This window comes from Plecotus auritus, assembly GCF_963455305.1.
Source record: "Plecotus auritus genome assembly, chromosome: 7".
Classification (NCBI taxonomy): Eukaryota; Metazoa; Chordata; class Mammalia; order Chiroptera; family Vespertilionidae; genus Plecotus; species Plecotus auritus.
Window position 1 is genome coordinate 111,363,540 of NC_137774.1, and position 12,225 is coordinate 111,375,764.

Here is a 12,225-nt window from a genome sequence, read left to right on the forward strand (position 1 = left end):
ACAAAAGCAACAGCTGAAAAGCATGAGTGAACTCAAAACTGTAAGCTTCTATGGTAGCATCTTTTTGTTTTGCTCTATGTACACACTTGATTTAAAATACATAAAAATAAGAATCTAATTCATGTTGATAAATACCATCGGGTAATCCCTTCATTAAATTTTTATAATCAGAGCTTTCTTGCTGACTATAAGCAATCTCAAAATAGTAGGAACTCAAAAGTTTTGAGAAAGCTGTCAAAGGTTAAACAATAACTGAGTAACAGAGTTTTAGTATCAAGTTAAGCTGAAGCAGAGAAGACTTAGTTTGGATAAGGCAAAATTTCAGAGGGGTATAAAATAGCACAGACTCCTAGCTTGAGTTAAAAGATTAGATTCTCTCAGAGGCCTGTGTACCCTGGTGATTTCTATTACCAAATTTTACTCCACATTATCCTATTGACATAGTTATAAGCTCACTTATATTTCAAAGATGCAGTTTTCTTGCCTAAGAGAATGAAAAAATAACTTCATTTGGAGAAAGATAAAACAGTTTATATAAATTTTGTACATGTACAACTAAAGCAGGGATACCTCTAAGAAAAATTTTTTATATAGAATATACAGAATGATTTATAAATGAAAAAATAAAGTTGGAAGAATTCTACAAATAAGGGAAATATTATGACAATAACTTTGAGTTTGCAACTTCTACAAGGAATTTAAAAAAGTTTTAAAATGTTTGACTTCAATTCAAAATGTCATTTCTGAAGCTGGAAATTGCTTATTAAAAGAAATTCCAAAAAACAGCCAGCCTGAATTCCAATAATATTTAAATAGCTAAATATAGAGCTTTATCATCTATTAAAGCACACTTAAAAGTTTTTACATGGATATAATTTTTATTTTAAAATATATATTTTATTGATTTCACAGAGAGGAAGGGAGAGGAATAAAGAGTTAAAAATACTGATGAGAAAGAAACATTGATCAGCTGCCTCCTGCACACCCCCTACTGGAGATCAAACCTGCAACCAAGGTACATGCCCTTGACCAGAATCGAATCCAGGACTCTTCAGTCCGAAGGCCGACTTCTATCCACTGAGCCAACCCAGGCAGAGCTATAATATTTATTTTTAAAACAAGCTCACTTTAGAAAAGCAAGCTAAACTCTCTATTTTGCAATAAAACAATCACAAATTAGAAAAACAAAAAAATTAAAGATTTTTGAAAATGTTGGCTATAACTTATACCATAAGAATACTTATGAATATTCTATAAAATAATAAATGTATGAATTTAAAACCTTTAAATTTATTAGAGTATTTTTCTGAATTACCAATAATATACATGAAACAGGGTTTCAACTTTATTCTGTAGATAATATTCAACAAATGCATCATACCAGTTTACTCCTTTGCTATCAATACTCATTTTCAGATAAATGGAGAAATGTACATGAAAATGCTCCATGCCATGGGACTTAGTTCGCTCATTACCATGTTCCCTCATTGCCATGTCCTCCGTTCTTCATGACACTTTACAAAAACTTCAGTTTTATACACTAGACCAGTGGTCGGCAAACTGCAGCTCACGAGCCACATGTGGCTCATGAGCTGCGGTTTGCCACTCTGTTGACTAATGAGTTTGCTGACCACTGCACTAGACCATGATGGAGACAAACATGCCCCCAACACACACACCTCTCCCTCCCTTTACACCAGGGGTGAGGAACATTAGGCCCTCAAAATCATTTGGTCTGGTCCTGCCAAGGCATTAGGGGTGAGTTAATTAAATGTTTGATCAAATATAGCAGGCTAATTTTTAACTTGATAATTTTGTATGGCCTGCGAGTGATATTATAAATATCCAAATAGCTGTTGGCAGAAAAAAGGTTCCCCACCCCTGCTTCATACCAACAATCTATAGATCCACCTATTTTCCTCCACTCCCATTCATCCATCCATCTCTCAAACGTAAGTCTATCCTCACTCTGTCCAAAGCACCTTTCAAATTGTTTTGTGCTTTGTTGTATAAACTAGATCTTAAAATTAACTGAATGGTTTAACTATTTTCAATAAAGAGGTAGCAAATTGGAACATTAAATTTTAGCTAATAATAGGAAAAAGACAATCATCTAAAAAGATCAATTAGAAAAGAAACAATATGCAAATTCCGAAACAAATGCCAGACACTAAATTAAAGAAGGCATATGAGATTCTTAGAAAACTAATAGATGGAAAAAAAGAAATAAGTGATAATATCTAAGTAAGGTAGGGGAGATGAAACTATATATCTAAATATTTATGTAAATTATGTATTTTATATATAGAATATAGTAATATTTTTATTATAAGGAAAATCACAACTTTGCATATATACGTATTTATGTATATGTGTGTGTGATAAAAGCAAAAAATACTGAAATTGTTTTTCCAAGACTTGAAGAATACTGTTTATTAGCACCTGGTTCTTTTCACTCTGCTTACCTAACTGACCTATAGTCTCACTCAAAAACAGAAACCTTCTGATTTCACATTGTATAAGTGCTTACTTTTAGATGAGGGCTCTGGAAATGCTTATTTCCACTTCAGCAAATGGTAATTTATGATATCTTCAAACTTACATTTTAGTGAGTCACTTATATTATAAATACACACTTGACATAACTTTAAAGAACTCACTTGGCTTCTTGTAAAAATTTTATTTTCAGTTCCTGAGGAAGATCTTCTTTACATGTTTTAACAGCAACAGCAGTTTTATCCTTTAATATGCCTTTAAATACTTCACCAAAATTTCCCTGAAAATATAAATACATTCATTGTTTGAGGTGTAAGACAGCCACATAAATCTTCACAAAATACAAGAAAAGCATGTAATGATGCATTTTGAGTTAAAGCACTCAGCATTATTCAGAGTTTGAAGTGGAAATCAAGATTGGGAATGTTGCTCTTACCAATGCTCTCCACTTTAAATATGCTACTCAACATACCAAATATTTGGGGACAATTGAAAATGAAAATAGGGAAAAAATTCAAGAAAATAGGACAAAAGGAGAAACTCAAATTTAATACTGTCAGAAATATCTGAGTTTCACTATATCTGCAATTTATCTGCAATTTATTAAATTTAAAAAAATTATCTATTAATGATTAAAGATAAAGCAGAGATTCATCAAGATGACTGTTGGTGTTGAGCCACACAGCCATATGTCAGTTGGAGAGGAGTGAGAGTAAGAGACTAAGGCAGAGACAACAGAACTAGGAAGATGAAGGACTGTCAGCCACTGCTGTAGGCTGTCAGTCTTTAGAAGGTACCAAGGAAGAGGAGGTTCTTATCCAAATGTCCATGTCACTGTTATTAATTCATTTTCTGTCAAATGTATGAACTCCTAACCTTATTCTATGGCAAAAACGTATTTTGACTTAAGGGGCCTAATTTCCAGTTTGAAGTAATTTTTCTTTTATTATAAACACAAAACATTACAGAGAAGATCTATAAAACACAATAATTATTTTTTAGTATTCTCTTCAAGTTTTTCTACATATGCTTATACTGTTTTTACAAAGCTATAATAATAATAATAATACACAAGCATCCTATCTAATAAAAAAGAATATGCTAATTGACCCTCACACCGTCGCAAATATGGCAGCACCCACAGCCAATAAGGAGGGAATATGCTAATTGACTGCCATGCCCTCAAAGATGGCAACACCCACAGCCAATAAGGAGGGAATATGTTAATTGACTGCCATGGCCTCAAAGATGGCGACACCCACAGCCAATAAGGAGGGGATATGCTAATTGACTGCCACGCCCTCAAAGATGGCAGTACCCACAGCCACAAGATGGCAGCTCCCAGTCCCTGGCCACTCCACACACCTGCCTCTGGAGTCCCCCAGTCCCCTCAGCCCCCCAGCCACCCAGGGCCAGCCTGAGATGCAGGCAAGCCTCAGATGGCTGCTGTCCAGCCACCCAGGGCTGCCAGAGACTCAGGTAACCAGGGCCGGCCTAAGCTTGTGCTGCCGGCAGTGGCAGCAGCAGAGGTGTGATGGGGTATTGCCTTTCCCTGATCTCCAGGTCACCTCCCACCCCTGAGGGCTCCTGGACTGTGAGAGGGGGCAGGCTGGGCTGAGGGACACCCCCTCCAGGGCATGAATTTTCATGCACCGGGCCTCTAGTTGTATTATAACTAGTGACCCAGTGCACGAAATTTGTGCACATTAAAAGGGAATTAGAGGAAATAATTTAGTATTGCTATTTGCCCTTTTTCTATAATAGAAGTGTCAGAGATGAAAGAAAATTAGTAAAATATATATGAAAACCTTCCTCCTGTCAGAGTCTGGGGCTCACCATGGGACCCAGAGTCAAGTCCCTGCCCACCCACATGCACCTCAAAATTGCGTGAGACCCAGACCCAGCCGTTCCCCCCCCCCCCCAATTAGGCTAGATCCAGACCAGGCCAGTGCCACCCTTGTCAAGCCCTGGGGCAAAGTCACAGTTCCCCTGGCCTGGCGCCAGGACAGAGGGTGTGGCCTGAGGTCCCCCAGCCCAGATTGGGGCAGGGGGGGTGCCTTGAGGTCCTCTGACAAGCCCCACCAGGTGGGGGACATGGCCTGAGATCCCATCAAGCCCTGCCAGGTGGAGGGGCGCAGCCTCAGGTCCCCCGTCAAGCCCCACCAGCAGGGGGGCTCAGCCTCAGGTCCCCCATCAAGCCCTGCGGGGCCTGGGTGTGGCCTGAGCTCCCGACCCAGCACTGGGGGTGCACCTTGAGGTCCCCCATCAAGCCCCGCTGGGTGGGGGGCACAGCCTGAGGTACCCTGTCAAGCCCAGCCAGGCAGGGGGCCACAACCTCAGGTCCCCTGGCCCGGTGCTGGGGCGGGGGGGGCGCACGGCCTGAGGTCCCCTGTCAAGCCCCGCCAGGTGAGTGGTGCGGTCTGAGGTTCCCCGGCCTGGTGCTGGGGTGGGGGGAGCAGCCTGAGGTCCCCTAGTCCAGCACCAGGATGGGAAGTGCACCTTGAGGTCCCCCGTCAAGCCTCACAGGGGTGGGGGAGGGTGTAGCCTCAGGTCCCTGCTGATTGCTCATTAAGGCTCCTTATGGGAACTTGGCCTCAGCTGTGAGTGCAGCCATCTTTGTGATGGAGTGATGGTCAATTAGCATATTCCCTCTTTATCAGATAGGATAAGCTTCAATACTCTACTTGCTCAGCAAGAAGTAGCTGAAATAGGAGTCTACTCATTATTGAGTTTTCCAAGTTATAAAGTCCATGTAACTCTTACTAATAAATAATTTAACATTATTAAAAAACAAAATATTTTTGAACATTTTAAGTATTATTTAATATTTTACTTAATATTAAAATTAGTTTACTCAAATTTTAATACACTTAAATATTAATATAATAAATTGTTATTGAATCTAATATTCAACTCTTAAATATTTAAAAACAATGATTGATTATAAATTCAACATAATACACATTTATCATAAGTTAGAAAAAGAAAAATTTGAGCTTTTATATCCTTGCATGTTTGTTATTCTCAAGATTCTTCCCCCCCTCCCATTATCAGATCATTAATATATCATAGATAGAGCTGAGAGAAGATATTAATATACACAATTACTGCTGGGCCTCTACTTATCTGAATGATTCTGAAGCACTTATAATTTAACTTGTCTAAAACTTAACATTTTACTCATTAGACTTTTCTTAACTAATTTACCTTTTTCATTTACTAGGACCATCATTCATTCTCTCTGCAAGCATTCAGATTCTACCTCTGCAATATTTGTGTCCTCCTCCTTACATCTCAGAAAGGCCACCCTGATTCAAAATCTTAAGTTTCTCACCTACACTGATCTGTCAGTCACTCACCCCTTCAATTCATCCACCACAGCACTGCCAGATTAATCTTTCTAAGAGACAACTTACTTCCTTAATCAAAATTCATTTTTCAGTTATCATCACTGTCTCAGCCTCTGCCTGGCTCCACAATATAGCCTCCAACTGTTACACATGTCTTAAACTCTGTGTACTTAGTGATCCCGAAATATGTGCCATGCCTTTCCTACATGTTTGTCCTTCATGGAAACCACCCCCCACGTCTAATCAGGAAAACACTAACTAATTTTTAAGTTCATTTGACAGGCACAACTTCATCTCTGCTACTGACCTTAAGTCCATGAGGCTACATATTATGTTTCTTGTCTATTTTCATGTCATTCCTCATAAGAAGATCTTAGCCCTAGGTTAATCCTCATCTCCTCCTTCCTTAGTCTTCATTAGATTCTGTAGACGCCTATTCAACCCTCTATATCAAAATTTTCCCCTTCCACAAAATTTTCCACAACTTTTACTGTGCCTTCCGGAATCCATGGTTCATCATTATAAAAATTTTATCTTCCATGCATTTTTTGGTCATTCTCTTCACCTTCTTGTTCCATTAGAAACTTGGTTCTCACTTGAAAATACTCAAATGGTAGATGATTTTCCTTTTGTCTTCTAAACTTAAGTGATGACTCCCCCATCCAAGCCTTCTCCCTCTGCCCAGATATGGGATAAAGTATTTACTAGTTCCTTGTTAATACTTTCAAACCATTTTCCTCCTACATTCCTAAAAACAAAACAAAACACACACACAAAAAGAAACAAAAAACACACCCAGCTTTGAAGCTTTATACCAACTGAACAACTGTCCCTTCCTGTGGCTGTAAGCTATTGAATTTGAAAAGATTTTGCTTCATTTATTGACAATTTGAGCTCCTGATCACTATACCCCATGTTATTCCCGTCTTAATTCTAGGCAATTTCAACAGACACTTAAAAATCCGTACAACAGTTCAAACTCAGTTTTGTTTTGTTTTTTTAACATCTCTCAATGATCTTCTATTTCAAACTATTTCTAGGATAATACCTTAAACTTAGCCATTGTCAATAATGCAACTCCTCTATAATATCTATGTCATTCATCCTGTTTTCTGGCTGGCTTTTATTTTTCTAACTTACTTCCTCTAGTATCTAGACCACAAAAATCCTTTCACTCTGTATGAATCTAAAGATTTTGAGGGTCTGTTACTCATTGTCCATCACCCCCTTAATATTCCTTATCCAGCTTAAATTCCATGGTCAATAATAATTACAACTGAGACAACCAAGATGGCAGCATAGGTAAACACCTATACTTGCTGCCTCTCACAACCACATCAAAACTACAACTAAAAGAGAAAACAAATATAATCCAGAACCATGGGAAAGCTGGCTGAGTGGAAGTTCTATAACTAGAAGGAAAGAAAAAAAGCAAATTGAGACTGGTAGGAGGTGTGGAGGTGCAGAGGTGCACGTGAAACAGCTGGTAACTGGGTGCGCTGTTTTTTTTTGTTGTTTTTTTTTTTCAGTCGGGCTAGAGATACAAGCTCCCGATTGCTCTGAACTCCAGTTCCGGGCGAGATTCTGGGGACCCAGACTCATACGGGGAGAAACTGGACTGTCTGGCATCGGGCCAGAACACAAGGACATCTTTCTCTCCAAGGTGCTCACAGCAATCATTGTTCCTTCACAGGACTGTGGAACACAGAGACCCCGGGACCTCTCCGGGGCAGGGCTGACCGGCAGCCATTGCTATTTGCTCCACCCTGGTGATTCCCTCAGACCCCACTGCACCCAATTTACAACCTCACCCAAGCTGTGCACAGTGGCTTTTGCATATGAATGGCTTGTCCTTTTGCAACCTAAAACCTAACAAACTGTAACTGGGTCAAAGAGCTCCAAAGCTTCCAAAAGAAGGCCCAAGGCCCAGCAGCAGCAGCCTGCATTGCTTCACGGCTGGGCCTCATCTGGGCACTTCCAAACCCCAAATAAAGAGGAGGAATCTGCAGATCTCTCTGTAGCTCCTGCTGGGTGGCCTCAAGCAGTGGCTGACTTTGCAACTCCTTGGAGATCTAAGAGCCAGTGTACCCAGTGGTCAGTGTGAGACCATACCAGATTACAACTCTTCACATCCATAAGAGACACACTCAGGGGGCAGACTCAGTGAGCACTAAAGCCCCACTGAAGCAAGTCTTGCCCCATAAGGGTGTCTCAAGCACAGCAGTTCTCCCATTGTAGACACGCTGGTCCTCACAGCCAATTGACCTGGACGTCAATTCCTCCCAGTGATACCAACAACAATCAAGGCTTAACTACAACAAGACTGTGCACACAGCCCACAAAGGGGTGCACCAAGAGTATCCACCTAGGGTAACTGGGGAGGCTGAGCCACTGGGCCCTATAGGACACCTAGCACACAAAGCCACACTATCAACACAGGGAAGCAGCCAAAATGCGGAGACAAACATGTCACAAATGAAAGAAATGGAGGAAAGCAAACTACTGGATATAGAGTTCAAAACCATGGTTATAAGGTTACTCAAGAATCTTCTAGAAACCTGAGAAATTTAGTGAGACCTTCAAGGATATGAAAAAGAACCAATCAAAAATTAAGCATACACTGACTGAAATAAAGAATAATATAAAGAGATCCAATAGCAGACTAGAGGATCCCAAGAATCAAGTCAAAGATTTGAAATACGAAGAAGCAAAAAAAACACCCAACTGGAAAAGCAAAAAAAAAAAAAAAAAAAAATCCAAAAATATGAAGATAGTGTAAGGAGCTTCTGGGACAACTTCAAGCATACCAACATCTGAATTATGGGGGTGCCAGAAGAGAGCAAGATATTGAAAACCTATTAGAAGAAATAATGACAGAAAACTTTCCCTACCTGGTGAAAGAAATAGACTTACAAGTCCAGGAAGCGCAGAGAACCCCAAACAAGAGGAATTCATAGAGGAACACACCAAGACACATCACAATTAAAATGCCAAGGGCAAAGGACAAAGTGAGAATATTAAAAGCAGCAAGAGAAAAACAGTTACCTACAAGGGAGTACCCATATGACTGTCAGCTGATTTCTCAACAGAAACTATGCAGGCCAGAGGGAGTGGCAAGAAATATACAAAGTGATGAATAGCAAGAACCTACAACCAAGATTACTCTACCCAGCAAAGCTATAATTTAGAACTAAAGGTCAGATAAAGAGCTTCACAGACAAGAAAAAGCTGAAGGAGTTCATCACCACCAAACCAGTACTGTATGAAATTCTGAAGAGTATTCTTTAAGAGAAAGAAGAAGAAAAAGGTAAAGATAAAAATTATGAACAACAAAGTGACAACAAATACATATCTATCAACAAGTGAATTTAAAAATCAAGTGAGTAAAAAATCTGATGAACAGAATAAACTAGTGAATATAATAGAATCAGGGGCATAGAAAGGGAATGGACTGACAAATCTTGGGGAAAAGGGGGTGTAGGGGTTGGGGGAAGATAGTGGACAAAAATCTTACACCTATGGACGAGGACAGTGGGGGGGGGGCGTTTAAGGGCATGGGGTGGGGTGGGAACCAGGTGGAGGGGAGCTATGGAGGGAAAAAATAGGAACAACTGTAATAATCTGAACAATAAAGATTAAAAAAAATAATTACAACTACTTACCATACATTGCCAGATTTTTTGTTCCTCTTAATCTGTAGAACTTCCTTGTCTAATCCACAACCCAAATTAAATGCTACGCTACTACTCTGCACTTATGCAGCTAAATGCAACTGAAGAAAGCCCACAACCATGCTGACTGGTTTCACTTTAAATTCATGAACACAATTCTTTCAACAATAAAGAATTACTTTTTTAAAATTTATTAACACAAATCTCTTTAATGCTGTTCAATAATCATATTACAATTCTGTAGAAAATTCACACTCTCATCCTTCTAAATAATGGCTTTCCCCTTCTACTCTCTTCTTAAGTCCCCTACTCTTCCTCCCTCCATCCTTATTCTTAGCTGATAATCTTGCTTGTTAGTACATTGAGAAAACTGAAGCAATCTACTAGTAAAGAGAACTTTCAGGCTCTCAGCCCTACTTTTACCCATCTACCAATCTTCCTTGCTGTTATAAAAATAAACTATTGTTTTCTTATTGAAGTCAATTCTTCATTGTAAATTAAATTTACTCTTATCTACTCAATGACATTACTCTACCAATTCTCATCTCTCCCTCCCAAATCATAAATTTGTCACTAGATCATTCCTAATTGCAAACCAGCATGCCTACAAGGCACTACATGACCTATACCTTCACCAACTCACTGACTTCCTGTCCTGTCATTATTCCTCGTTTACTCAGTTACAGCCAAATGATCTCCCTTGCTCTTCAAATGAAATTTGCACTGGTTACTGCCTCTATCTAGAACCCTCTTCCTTAGATGTCCACATGGCTAAATCCCTCCTCTCCAAGTTTTAATTTGAAAGTAACAACTTTAAACAGGCTTACACAAATTTCCTTATTAAAAATGGCAACTTATACTTATAGCACTCCTAAACCCAGTATTTTCCACAGGATTCAGCACGCTTTAACATTATAAAATTTACTATTTACTATATTTATTGTTTATCAGCCTTCCCCTGCTAGACAGAATAAAAGCTCCAAAAGGGCGTTGTTTACAGAGGATTTGAGGATTGAGTAAAATATTTATTGAACACCAACTACACATCAAGAACAGTCTAGTAAGAGTATAGTACTCAAAAAATTAGAATTCTTGTCTCAACCTTATATTACCACTAATATACAGTACATTATAAGTATTTGTACAGAATTGGCAGTGAAAATATTAAATAACAAATCATTTCCTATTTACAATATTAGCTGAAATGAAGCTATACCATTATCATTGAAGTTGCAGTCTTTTATTAAAATGATTCAATATTTTTGAAATTGACATCATGCTACTGCCTTATCATTGAGAAAAATAACTATTCTTTGAAATACCCTTACTAAGAAAATAGAGGCTAAAATTCCTCCTGTATACTATTATTTCACATATTCAACTAAACATAAAAATAATTGAAATATTTTTTCCCAAGTACTAAAAAAATCTGTCCCCTTCAACACATAATATTTCAGTAAGTGATTTAATCTGACAATTTATTTTTAATTATATTTTCATGGAAATTTATTTAATTTCTTTGTAATAATTTTTGGTCCCATCAGTAGTACTGAGTTATTGACCTAAAGTAATAAAAAGAAGAAATATTTCCTTAAGAATGACAAGCATATAACAGAGGAAATAAACACATCACCTAATGCTTTTAGCTTGAAATGCTTTAGAAATTACTTACTAAATAAGTAATTGCAGTCAATAAAACCTGCTAGCCAGGAATATTTCATGTTTCCATTTTGAAAAGAGATTTAAAAATACTAATAAGAACCCTGTGAAGTAGATCACTTCAACAGGAATTTACTTTCTTAAAATAAGTAACAGTTAAAAAATAGGAAACATTTTGTCAAGTCATCATGCTTACATTTAAAACAAAAAAGTAATGAATAATCATTTTTCACTTAACATGCTGAGCTTTAAGTCTAATACTGATAACTAAAATGCATCAGTGATAGTTTTCACAAAATATCTTGAGTTTACTTTTTCTCACATTGCATTATGAAACTAAATGCAAAATATTTAATGGAAACATCTCTAATTAAGGTCATTACATTGACAAAGAAGGTAACATTTACCATTGGAACTCAATTATAAATAAACAATAAATTTGCAAGTAGTCCATTTGATTATCAAATGTTTGCCATTATTGTTAGATATAATACTTTCAAATGGCCTATGAATTGAAAGAAACTTCCAACTAGATTAGAAGAAAGGAACTTCTAACCGTTAATAGAGCTAGCTACAAAATGAATATTTATACTGAAATATGTGTCTTGTTCATACAATATTTAGATAAAATAACATTTCCAATGTTGTTATATACTGTGATCCTATACAGAGTTTTGAAATCCCAAAGAGTAGTATTTTAATTTTCTGATTACACATGATAGTTTTTAAAAGTAAAAGATCATCTTTAAACCTTTCAAAGGTTTTCACACATCTATTTCAGTGACCATCCCAGATGTGGTAATGTGCTCTTCCAGTTAATGTGGAAGGTGACTCATTGTGTGCTGGAACATAAGAAGGGTTGGAGAAAAATAAAGACTCTACAGAGTTTGCAATCACTATGAAGAATGTCAGTTATTTACCTCACTTAATTACATACCTTGCCCAGTAATTCACCCAATGTGACATCTTCATGATTGAGAACCCATTTCTTATCCTATGGAAAAGAAAAAAAAAAAACAACAACACAGTTTTTTAGCCCAAGTAAGAGT

General features: G+C 37.7%; 1 protein-coding gene across 2 annotated transcripts in view; it reads right to left on the reverse strand.

The window, feature by feature from the left end:
- The window catches only part of FER (FER tyrosine kinase), a 310,506-nt gene that overhangs the window by 95,469 nt on the left and 202,812 nt on the right, over positions 1-12,225 (reverse strand). For both annotated transcript variants that reach the window (XR_013961110.1, XM_080678364.1), the window contains 2 exons: positions 12,114-12,170; positions 2,661-2,776 (listed from right to left, as the gene is read on the reverse strand). Coding sequence is in view for 1 of the 2 variants with exons in the window: in XM_080678364.1 (XP_080534490.1) it covers positions 2,661-2,776; positions 12,114-12,170 (173 nt within the window). In the remaining variant the exon portion in view is untranslated. The remainder of the gene's footprint in view (positions 1-2,660; positions 2,777-12,113; positions 12,171-12,225) is intronic.